General features: G+C 38.2%; 1 protein-coding gene across 1 annotated transcript in view; it reads left to right on the top strand.

Moving 5' to 3' along the window:
* C2CD3 (C2 domain containing 3 centriole elongation regulator) overlaps positions 1–13,132 on the top strand; it is a gene marked incomplete at both ends in the record, with an annotated part of 121,978 nt that overhangs the window by 17,956 nt on the left and 90,890 nt on the right. The window contains 3 exons of the mRNA XM_080696269.1: positions 4,304–4,433; positions 5,783–5,911; positions 12,137–12,284. Coding sequence (XP_080552395.1) covers positions 4,304–4,433; positions 5,783–5,911; positions 12,137–12,284 — 407 coding nt within the window. The remainder of the gene's footprint in view (positions 1–4,303; positions 4,434–5,782; positions 5,912–12,136; positions 12,285–13,132) is intronic.

Genomic DNA, 13,132 nt, shown 5'->3' with positions numbered 1-13,132 from the left:
CCTCTGGGCTACACTCCCAGACCTATTTTTATATTTTTATTTGGAAACAGGGTCTCCTAAGCCAGCGCGCGCGGCTGGCTTCAGACCTGCGCGATCCTCCTGTCTCCGCCTCCCAAGCGCGGGGATTACAAGCGTGCGCCACCATGCCCGGCATCACTAACCTCTTTATAAGTGTTTATAGTGTGCACCCACCTCCTTAAAGAACTTTATATTAAATAAAGCCGGCGCCAACTAAGGACTCCCTGTCGCATACTGAGAGCTTCGTTAGCTGGAAGACTTAGATTCTGGCCACATTTCTAATTCTGACAGTCCATGTTTTCCTCACCCTTTCTTGTTAGAGACTAAACAAGCCAAATCTCTTTGGGACTCAGCCATTTTCCAGCTGAATCCCAGAGAGAGTTTTTTCTTTCTATAAAAAAAAAAATATATACAGCAAATTCTGAATATAACACTCAAATAGCCATTATTACTCAGAAAAAAAATTAACATGTTAAGTGGAAAGTAGTTGCAAAACAGTATGCACAATATGCTATTTATGTCACAGATAAAAATTATTAGACAACAGTATGATCAGTGTTCTTGACTCGCACATTAATGGGCGTATTTGTTTTCTATGGCTTTGTAACAAGTTACCACAAACATAGAACTTAAAACAACACCCATTTACTAGCTCTCCGTTCTGCGGGTCAGAAATCCAGCATGCCAGTTTGGATTTCCTGCTTAGAATATCACAAGACTAAAACTGTCAGCCAGGCTGAGTTCTCACCTAGAGGCTCTGCAGATAATTTACTTCCAAGCTGATTCTTACTGTGGACAGAATTCGGGGCTTTGTCGTTGTAGTAGTTGCTGTGCTCAGGTCTCATTTTACTGTTGGCCATCGGCCAGGGTCCAGGTTCAGCTCCTAGAAGCCTCCTGCATTTATGGCTCCCTCCCTCTTTAAGATACCAGTGCGACTCTAATTCCTTCTCACTCTTCAGGTCTCTGATTTTATACCCTTCAACCAGCCCAGAAAAAAAGAAAAACTACTTTTAAAGGTTCACATGGTAGAAAACTGCTTTTAAATGTTCTCCTTTTATTTATTTATTTTTTTCTTCCTTCTTGGTACTAGGAATTAAACCCAGGTACATTCTTCCTCTGAGCAACATCTTCAGCTCTATTTTATTTTTTAGCTTGAAACAGGGTCTCACTAAGTTGCTTAGACTGGCTTTGAACCTGTCATCCTCCTGTCTCCGCTTCCCAAGTACTGGAATGTGCCACCATGCCCAGCTTAAATGGCCTGCTTTTAAAGGTTCTGGCTTACCAAAATAATCTCCATATTTTACAATTGACTGATTTGGAGGCTTAATTACATCTTCAGAATCCTTTGTAACAATATCTACATGAGTGTTTGACTCACCAGGAGAAAATTTATGTTAAGGGCTGGAAATCTTCATGGAACCATCTTAAGAGTTCTTTTTACCACATTTGGTGATCTGTACTTTGTTTAGTTTACTTGTACTTTTTTCCCTTCTTTTTGTGGTGCTGGGGATTAAACCCAGTGCCATTCTACTGCTGAGCTATACCCCCAACCCTATTTTATTTTTTATTTTGAAAACTAGGTCTCACAGCCGGGTGTGGTGGCACACGCTTGTAATCCCCGTGCTTGGGAGGCTAAGACAGGAGGATCACACGGGTTCAAAGCCAGCCTCAGCTACTTAGTGAGGCTTTCAGCAACTTAGTGAGACCCTGTTTCCAAATAAAATATAAAAAAGGTCTGGGAGTATAGCCCGGAGGTAGAGCCTCTGGGGTTCCACCCCCAGTACCACCAAAAAAAAAAAAGAAGAAGAAAAATAGGTCTCACTTAACTGCAAAGAGCTTCACTAAGTTGCTGAAGCTGGCCACAAACCTGCAATTCTACGGTCTCAGCCTCCAAGTACTGGGATTAAGGTGGACACCACCATGCCTGGCTTAGTTTACTTGAATTTTCACCCTGTGTGTTGAAGATATGATGTTTAAGGATTGGTTGTTTTTGTTTTTCACTTGTAAGCTGTATTTTGATATTTTGTTTGTGTGTATGTGCATGTGTATGTGTGGTGCTGGGGATTGAACCCAGGGGCATTCTTCCTCTGAGCTACACCCCCAGCCCTATTTTACTTTTTTTTTTTGAAACAAGGTCTCACTAAGTTATGGAGGGTCTCACAAGTTGCTGAGGATGGCTGAAAACCTATGATCCTCCTGTCTCAGCCTCCCAATTGCTAGGATTACAAGGGTGTGTCACCATGCCTGGCTTTATTTTGATCTATATCAAATATTAGTTTTTTACAGATATGTTTGACATATGTTTTCTTGAGGGGGAAAGGGAACCTATATCCTTTATTTTCAGAAGTATAAATCTAGCCTAGAATAGAAGGTAGGCACTTTGTTTGTAGTCTTACTTACCTTGTAAGAAGCTGTAAAAATAACAAGAAAATAATGATAGTTCTCGTGTTTCATGGAATAATACCACTGGTCTTCAGCATTTAAAAGGAAGCCTAAGAACTAAAGTGGGATCATATATCATACAGTGGATAAAAGCATAGGATGTGGCATCATTCTGTTTATGCCATAGTCTCCTCTTATCCACGAGGGATTCATTCCAAGGCCTGTATATGCCTGAAGCTGTGTAGTACCTGACCTTTTACATACATATCGGTGATATTTTTAATTTATAAATTAGGCACAGTAAGAGATTAATAATGGTAACTAATAATTAAATAAAGCACTTATAACAACATACTTTAATGAAATTGCCAGCATCTTTACTCTTGTACTTTGGGGCTATGTTTAAGTAAATAGGGAAACTTAAATACAGATACTGCATTACCACCACAGTAGATCTGATAACTGAAATAGCCACTATGTGACTAACACACAGGTAGCATATACATAGTGGATAATGCTGGACAAAGGGATGATTCCTGTGCAGAATAGAGCAGAGCGGGAAACCATGCGATTTCATTATACTACTTGGGGTGGCACACAGTCTAAAACTTATGAATAGCCAGGTGTGGTGGCTGCACACCTGTAATCCCAGTACTTGGGAGGCTGAGACAGGAGGATCACAGGTTCAAGACTAGCCTCAGCAACTTAATGATACCCTCTTTCAAAATTAAAAAAAAAAAAAAAAGGGCTGGGAGTGGAGCTTAGAGGCAGAGGGCCCCCAGGGTCAATCCCCAGTATATAAAAAAAATTAAAATTAAAAAATAAAACTTAAAAATAGTTTATTCTGAAACTTTTTTTTGGTGGTGGTACTGGGATTGAACCAAAGGGCAAGGGGCATTCTGGCACTGAGCTATATCCCCAGTCCCATTTCTATTCTTAATTTGAAATGGGCTCACTAAGTTGCGGAGGGCCTCACTAAGTAGCTGAGGTTGGCTGTGAACCTGCAATCCTCCTGTCTCAGCCTCCCAAGTACTGAGATTACAAGCATGTGCCACCATGTAAAGCTGGAATTTTTTATTTAATACTTTCTACTAAAATTGTGGGAAGAAGCCACAAAGAAGAGGGACTACTATACATGTATCATGTATAACTTGGGAAAGTTACTTCTTGCTGCCTCAATTATTTTCATCTGGAAAATAAAATAGTATATATCTCAAAGGAATGTTGGGAGGATTGAATGAGTTAAAAGTGGTGCTTGTTACATAATAAAGGTTCAGTAAATATTAGCAGCTATTGTGGTCAATGTTATTCGAGGGATGGGGCAACTTTCTCTTATCACAAACTCTGAAGCCTTGGGTTTTATTTCAACTAGTCCATTAATGTGCTATATGGTCTTGAATGAGTCAGGGAGTTTTTGCATTCTTTATTCATAAATATAAATTTGAAATGGATTATTGTGTGGCTCTTAAGGGTTTAGCTAGTTTATTTGTTAGTGTTTGTTGGGTAAGAATGTTATTTAAACTCATAGATAATAAGAGAATTCAATAAGGTATCTAGATACAAAAATAAATTGCAAGTACTGCTAAACCTTATTATGTACAAACACCAGTTGGAAGAGTTGAATGTCTAGGGATATAACAGCTCCCACACGAAGGTCAGTCTCTGGAAAGGAGACTTATTCATTGATGTAATATCAGCACCTAAAACTATACGGAGTTGAAGCTCAGTAACAGCTACTCTTATGTGAATGCCCTCAAGTAATTTTTAAGCTAGTGAGAAAGGTAGACAAGTTAGCTATTAGAGTAACCTGTGTTAAGTCCTAGGACCCAAGAAAGTACACCAAAAATTGCAAATATTTCTGCTGGATTTTAGATATTTCATTTTCTGCTTTTGCTGCTTTCAGTGCTGTTAGAACAAGGCAATAGACTGCGCAATGCCATGGTGATTTCTGCAATGAGATCAAGCCCAGATACTAGCATTTTGTTGGACAAAGCTCCTCCAATGAAGGAAGATTCCCTCAGATCATCAACACAGTAAGTCACAGGATAGACACAAACCCAGCAGTTTACTTGGGGTGCTGAGGATGGAGCCCAGGGGCATTCTACCTCCAAGCTACACCCCCAGCCCTATTTTTTATTCTTTATTTTGAAACAGGGTTTCGCTAAGTTGCAGAGGGCCTCACTAAGTAGCTGAAGCTGGCTGTGAACCCAGATCCTACTGTCTTAGCCTCCCAAGTACTTGGATTATAAGCGTGCACCACCATGCCCAGCTCCAACAATTCTTTTTGTGTGTGATGGTACTAATAATGGAACCCAAACCTATTTTGTTTTCTATTTTGAAATAGTCTCACTAAGTTGCTGAGACTGACCTTGAATCAGCAATCCTCCTGTCTCAGCTTCCCAAGCATTGAGATTACAGGTATGTAGCACTACACCAGGCTGTCATTTTCTTTTTTTCTTTCCTTTTCTTTCCTTTTCTTTTCTTTTCTTTTACTGTGTGTGTGTGGTGGGGGGGGGACTGGGGATGGAACCCAGGGGCCTTCTACCACTGGGCTATACACCCAGACCTATTTTATATTTTAATTGGAAACAGGGTCTCACTAAGTTGCTGAGAGCCTCACTGAAAAGTTGAGGCTGGCTTTGAACCTGTGTGATCCTCCTGTCTCAGCCTCCCAAGTGCTGGGATTACAAGTGTGCACCACCACGCCTGGCTTGCTGTCATTGTCTTAATAGTTGTTCACCTGTATTTTTTTATATCAAGTAATGAACTGGATAATCTTAGAAATGTTCAGCAAATAAGTTTTAGCATGGTGGGCAAGAATTTTAAACTAAAAGTTAAGATACTCGAAATCTAAACTGGGTGTGGTGGCGCACGCTTGTAACCCCAGCATTTGGGAGGCTGAGACCAGAGGATCGCGGTTTGTGTACAGCCTTAGCTACTTAGCAAGACCCTTTGTAACTCAGTGAGACCCTGTTTCAAAAAAAAAAAAAGACTAAAAATTTAAGGCTACAGGTGTAGCTTGGGGGTAGAATGCCCCTGGGTTCCATTTCTAGTACTGCAAAAAAATAAAAATAAATAAATAAGGATACTCAAAATCTAGTTCTAACACTGATACTTGCTAAATATGTTGAGTCAATTCTTTGTCTCTTCGAACTGGAATACTTGTATATAAAACCCTAGAGAAATGAAATGGGATTGTGATGTAGGAAAGAGCCTTGCAAAGTATAAACACTTTACATATTTTTAAGGCTGCTAAGTCTAAAGAAAATTAAATTGTCTGAGTCAGACGAGCTCCATGTCCTGTTTCTTAGCTCAATTAATTATGACTTAGAGTTTCCCCGTTTATTAGCCACTCGGTGAGAAAGTGTCTTTCACATCTTAGAATCAAAGCCTCCTCTAAGAATCAATTTAAAGACCACTTTGAAGATCATATCCTTCCTGTGACTGAGAATACATTTTGGAAACATGACAGGAAAGCTGATATGAGAGCTATACAACTGCTCTTAGGCAGGTATGTTTCCTTAACTAGCTTTATTCGTTTTTAAATTCTTCCTCTTACTATCTTCCTAATGCAATACTTCTTTAGACTAACCAAGTCTTTTCCTGTTCCTTATACTACTACTCCTCACTCCCTACCATTAAAAAATCCAATCATTAGCCTTTTATTGATGGCCTCGCTTACAGAATGGCTCACCATTCCACCTTTTTATTTCTCAACTCTTCCCACACCAGTGTTAGCATGGTGTGATCAAAACAGCATAAATTTTAAACAGACTCAAGTTGAGATTTCAAGTGTGTTGCTTATTAGTATTGAAGCCATAAGCAGGTATCTCATCTTCAGAAGCACCAGTAAAATTGGAATAATTCCTAACTTTGGAAAATTGAGAGGATCAGAAATGATGTATGTAGAGGAGCTAATACTGTGCTTGATACGTAGTAGTCTAATTATTGGTAGCTGTTAATATTACTGCAGCCTTGTGAGGCCCTCTGCAACATAGTGAGACTGTTTCAAAATAAAAAATAAAATAGAGTAGGAGGTGTAACTCAGAGGTAGTATGCCTCTGGGTTCAATCCCCAGTACCATAAAAAAATTACTATAAATGTGTACCCTCAAACCAGAATTACCTATTTATTGTCTCTTTCTTGTTTTTTGTTTTGTTGTTGTGGTGGTGGTACTGGGCATTGAACCCAGAGGTGTTCTACCTCTGATCTACACTCTGCCCTATTGTATTTTTTATTTTGAAACAAAGTAAGTTGTGGAGGTTTTTCCTAAGTTACTAAGGCTAGCTATGAACCTGCAATCATCCTGTCTTAGCCTCTAAGTACTGGATTTACAGACATGCTCCACTGTACCCAGCTTACTTATTGTCTCTTGAAAAAGATGCTATCCACGTTACTGTCTTGGAAAGGTTGTAGGGAGTAGTGGTTAAAAGCAATATATGTTAAGTTATAAAGGTGAGAATATATTTTTGAAGAACTCTTCTTTTTTTTTTTTTTTTTGGTGGTACTGGGGTTCCTGGAAGCCCTTCTACCTCTGGGCTACACTCCCAGACCTATTTTTATATTTTTTTTTTGAAACAGGGTCTCTTACGCCAGCGCGGCTGGCTTCAAACCTGCGCGATCCTTCTGTCTCTGCCTCACAAATGCGGAGATTACAAGCGTGTGCCACCACGCCCGGCCAAGAACTCTTCTTAGTTTAATTTGGTAAAGGTTTAGACTTCATACAAGGAAGTAGCAAGACTAATATATTCATTTGTTGTGCTAACGGTAGAATAGGTAGAATAAGTATAGGTTGGATGGAAAGAGAAAATGCAATCCAGATTTTGAAGAGCTTTGAATATTACTTTAAAGAATTTTGACTTTCTATTAGAAATTGGGTGGACAATCAAAATATTTCAAGCAGAATAGAAAGATCAGTCTGGCAACAGTATGGAAAACCAACTAGATAGGAGAGATGGGAAAGCATGTGGAAGTATTTTTTTCCTCCCTAGTGAAGGTGGAAAGATAAAAAGTTAAAAGTTAAAATGACAGAATTTTATGATTTAATTGTAGGAAGAAGGCAAAAAGTAAAAATGACCCCTACAATTTTTCCTGTAGGGACTCTGTGGATCATAATTATTGAAACAAATTCTCAAGCAATTGTAAGGCAAGGATTCAAAGGTAACAAAGTCAAGCCAGATGTGGTGGCACATAATCCCAGTACTTGGGAGGCTGAGACAGAAGAATCACAGGTAAAGAAAGGACAGCCTCAGCAAGTAGTGAAACTTTCATCAACCGAGTGAGACCTTGTTTCAAAATAAAAATAAAATAGGACTGGGGGGTGTAGCTTCAAGGTTCAATCCTCAGTACCAAAAAAAAAAAAGTAACAAGTTCAGATTTAAGCCTACAAATCTGTTCAACTTCAGTTATTTTTGGAACATACAAGTGTAGTTGTTCAGTAGGCACTTGGATATATAGAACTGAAGCTTAGGAGAGGACTGACCTCAAGATAAAATTTGAATGTTTATTAATTATGCTGTAATAATTGAAACCTTATAAGAAGACAGGATCACCCAGGGAGTGAATAGTAGAATGAAAGTAAGAATAAAGGACACACTTTCATACTCACTCCTTTTATACCTCAGTTGAGTGGTAGTAAAAGAATAGAGGAGGCATAACATCATAGGAAAGGGGAGAAAACAGATGAAAGATGTCAATAAAATTTTGGAAGTTAGAAAGAAGATGGACAAGGGTACTGACAAACAAAATAGAGAAAACTATATCACGAGCCTATTGTCTTTTTTTTTTTAAATTGTTTTCCTTTTTTGTTTTTCTCCCATACTGGGTATTGAACCCAGGGCCTCTGAGCTACAGTCTTAGCCCTATTTTATTTTGAAATAGGGTCTCACTAAGTTTCTGAGGGCTTCACTAAATTGCTGATGTTGTTCTTGAACCTGCAATACTTCTGTCTCACCCTCCCACATAATGGGATTATAGGTGTGTATCATCACGCCTGGCTCAGATTGCCTATTTTTGAATCTAGCTCTGTCACTCACTAATGGCAAAAACTCCTGAAAGTTATAACTACCTTCTACTGTAGTTTCCTCATCTATAAAATATCATATCTACTCTAATGATATGTTGTATGAATTCAATGAATTCATACAGTTGAGGTTATGGGTGACTACCACACTGAGGGAAAGGAGATTAGGTTAAGGTCTGCATGTCAGAATGATTAACAAACCTCTATCCCTGAATTGCCTTTTTCCCTTTTTGACTCCCAGTACACTAACAACTGTACAATCTCCCTATAGGAGGTTCAGATTTTGCTTGGAAACTGCCCATCTCAAGAGAAAAGAATTAGAGATCCCAACAGTTAGGACCTATCCAACAAAATGACCTGGCCCTACTCAATTATTTTATAATGAAGCCGACAAATTAGCAAGTTTCCTTTGACTTTCAACCTACATTTAGAGTTTCAAGTCAGTATTTCAGAGCCTGACTTTTAATACAATCAGATAGCCAAGATTTATAGACATTTGAAGAATGTCTCCAACATGCAGGCAGAGAATAAGATTCAACAGAACATTTAGAAGAGAAAGATGATGAGACTGCAGATTAGTGAAGCTACTATGAAGGTCAATTTGGAGATTCCTCAAAAAACTGGGAATGGGTCCACCATACAATCCATCTATACTTTTCCTGGGCATCTTGCTTTTTTTTTTTTCTTCTTCTTCTTTTCTTTTTTACCCCCTTTTTCTTTTTTGTGGTACTGGGAATGGAACCCAGAAGAATTGTACTACTGAGCTACACTCCTGGCCCTATTTTTTATTCTTTATTTTGAAACAGGGTCTCACTGAGTTGCAAAGGGCCTCACTAAGTAGCTGAGGTTTTCTGCAAACCTGCAATCCTCCTGACTCAGCCTCCCAAGTACTGGAATTACAAGAGTCTGCCAGCATACCTAGCTTCCTGGGTATCTTTCCAAAAGGATTGAATTCAGAATATTAGAGTGATACATGTGTATCCAAGTTTTTATCAGTGTAATTCACAATAGCCAAATTCTGGAACCAACCTAGGTGTCCATCAAAAGATGAATGGCTTACAAAATTATGGGAAATACACACAATGAAATTCTACTCAACAACAAAGATAAACAAAATTATGTCATTTGCAGAAAAATGGATGGATTTGGAGAGTGTCTTATTAAATGAGATTAGCCAGTCACAAAAAAATGAAAGGTCATATGTGGAAGCTAGGGAATAATTGGGATACAAAGAGGGCCTTTAAATAATGGAGGAGAACCCCAGTGGAGCGATGGAGGGTTCTAGGGGAGGCTGGGGTAGATAATGAAGGAAACATTCCCATTGACATTTTGTACATATGTGAAATTATCAATGCCAATCTAACATCATGTATAGGAAGGAGAGAAACTCACCAAGTGCTGTGTGCATGTATGGCCCTATCATTCTGAACTACATTATGATGTGAGACTGCAGTGCACCAATAAAAGTACATATACATATGTATGTATGTATGTACATAAATATATAAAGTGTATGTGTATGTATATAAAAAGAAAGTTGAGAAATCCCAGAAATTAAAAAAAAGACAGAGTTGGAAAATAGGAAAGAAAAGGTAAAATCAGGGATATTTTCAGGAGGTTCAACATTGAAATAAACTGGAGTTCCTGAAATGAGAAGAAAAAAAAGTAAATTGCCGTGTACTAGATCACATCAGCTTTTATACTGATATTTCAGCCAAGACTCCCACCTTCTTATCTCCTGACTCAGGCATGTGGAAACTCCACTCCAGATTGAGGCAGCCAAGAGGCTAGGGCTCCTTTTTCCACCAGCACCTAGTGGGCTTTCTTCTGAAGGAGGGGTAGGACATAAAAAAAGAGGAGACTTCTATTTCTAGAATTGGAAATTAAGGAGGGAATGTTAACACCAATTTTATAGAAGTAAAACATAGAGCAATACTGTAAACATATGACAGAAAAGGAGATCATTTAGGTAAAATGGGCATATTCTTATTATTTATTTATTTATTTATTGCAATACTGCGGAGGAACCCAGGGACAGTCTACCTCTGAGCTACACCCCCAAGCCCTAATTTTTATTCTTTATTTTGAAACAGGGCCTCACTTAGTTGCAAAGGACCTCACTAAGTAGCTGAGGCTGGCCAAAATCTGCGATCCTCGTATCTCCCAAATGCTGGGATTACAAGTGTGTGCCACCATGCCTAGCTTTGGGCATATTCTTAAAAAGACACAAATTACCAAAACTGACTCAAGAAGAAATAGTCTGAATAGACCTATAAAAAATGGAAATTGAGTCTGGTATGGTGGAAAATCTTTTAACTCTTAAGGGTGGACAAAGGTAGGAAGAACAAGCAGCTGCGGTGGCAAAAAAAAAAAGTTATATAGAATACCAAGAAGTAGAGTTTCAAAAACCAAGTGTTTAGAGCTGTAAGAAGCTATTAGTTAGATTTGGGCAGTTAGAAAGTTGTTCTTTTTCAGAGAAAGAATATTATAAATTAATGCTTCACATCTGAAGAGTGATTCTCCCCCAATCTCAGGTGATATTTGAGGAAGTCTAGAAGCATTTTGAGTTGTCACAAAGGAATGCTACTGGCATCGTGTGAGAAGAGGCCAGGGATCCAAAATCCAGGGACCCACAACAAAGAACTCTAGCCCAACGTGTTAGTAGTGCTGAGATTGAAAAACCCTGCGATCAATTAAGGAAAGGGAAGGAAAGGAGCATTTACTATGGCTCAAAAAAATGTAGAAACATCATTTCATTTGAAAGTACTGATTACATATTATTTCTTGAGAAATTAAAGAAAAAGTATAGCAGCTAGCTTGAAGGAAAGCAAAGTGGAAAGAAGTAGTAAATGAAATGCACAGCTCAGTGCCTGGCACATAGTGTTTAAAAAGTAGTGTTGCTTTTATTATTAACCACTGATATTCATTAAGTCATTAAGTTCATTAGCAAATATTAATTAAGTGCTAGTTACTATAAGAGAAACAAAATATACTTATACTTGCATAAAGGAACTTACATTTTGAGAAAAAACATGAAACTTGTTCAAGGCCCAGAAAGGAAAGATAGAAAGTAAAAAATTGCTAAAACAGTACAGAGTGGTATGGAATTTATGAAAACAGAAATTATTTCTTAAGAATTCCAAGTTTATAATTATTTGTATATTTATCTTCCTATCAGTTTACAAGTTCCTTGAAAGTAGAATGTTTTATTCATTTTTATATTCTACATAAAACAAATCATACATAATTAATCCGAAATACATATATGTTTACTTAAAGGATGAAAGTGTGTTTATACATTAGCAATTTTTTTCACAAACTACATATAACAACACTTAACTCATTGAGTTACAATTACTGTCTTTTTCCCTACTAGACCATAAACTCCCCAAGGGTACAGATTGTATTAGCTTTGCCATATCCTTATCATCCTAGAGGTAGCACACAATAGGTGACTGACAAATGCTTGTTGAGTACATGAGTGAGCTCACAATTAGTGCCAGTAGTAGGTTTTGCATACCAGTTGTCATCTCAGAGGAGGGGGAATGTACTTGGAAAACATATAAACATATATCCAGTAGTCTTCTGTTTAATGTGAGTCTTTTATTTAATATATCTTTTTCCATTTTAGAATTTTGAAAATTTTGCTAAAAAGCAATACTATGGCGGAAACTTTCGTTAAAGACCTTTGATTTGTTTTTCTTATCTCTGCAGTGCTGAATTATCCCAAGGTCATTTCTGGAATGGGTTAGGCTCTCCTCCGGATTCGCCATCCCCTGGGAGCGACGTGTACTGCAGCAGTGAGTTGAATGACCCTCAGTATGACCAGAGTCTCCTGGAGAGCTTATTTTACACAGCACCCGTAAGTCATTGGATCTGAAGGTTCAGAAGTTAGACCCCATGCATATTAATGTCATTAATAGCTGCAGGCATGATACCACTCGCCAGAAAGAAAGCTATTCATTTTACATACCTTATTCATTTAGCCATAATAACAACTTGAACTGGAAAGTATTATCTTTATTTTGAAAATTAGGAAACAGGCCTAGGAAGATTTTGTCCATAGAATTCAAACTCAAATTTGCCTCAGTCCAAAGCCTGTTATATGTTATATAGCTTTCTTAGAGCTCTTCTATGGAAGAGCTAATGTAGGCATTCTCTCAGAACCATCCTTGACTGGTATCTATTCAGAATATTCCAGAAACACCTCTAGTCACCGGTGACTAGTAATGGTGACTAGAGTCACCATTGCCCTTAAAAAAGGCAAATTTCAGCTGGGCGTGGTGGCGCACGCTTGTAATCCCCGCGCTTGTGAAGCAGAGACAGGAGGATCGCGCAGGTTCGAAGCCAGCCGCATGCGCTGGCTTAGGAGACCCTGTTTCCAAATAAAAAATGTAAAAAAATAGGTCTAGGAGTGTAGCCCGGAGGTAGAAGGGCTTCCAGGAACCCCAGTACCACCAAAAAAATAAATAAATAAAAAAACAGGCAAATTTCTCTTTTTAGGCAGGTTTACTTCAGAGTTCTTTCTTATATCAAGCTATATGTTCTATTCATTAATGTAGCATCTTCAAGAATCTTCACATAGTAAGTCCAGTTCCTGTTTCACAAGTAATCATTAGACGAATGAAGATTGCTGTCATATTCTTTTTATTAGTCTATTCTTGTTACTATAACAAAATACCTAAGACAGGCTAACTTTGTGAAGAAAAA

This window comes from Muscardinus avellanarius (genome assembly GCF_963383645.1).
Source record: "Muscardinus avellanarius genome assembly, chromosome: 1".
NCBI lineage: Eukaryota > Metazoa > Chordata > Mammalia > Rodentia > Gliridae > Muscardinus > Muscardinus avellanarius.
Note: the sequence above shows the minus strand (reverse complement) of the source record. Positions and strands in the feature narration are given on the sequence as shown.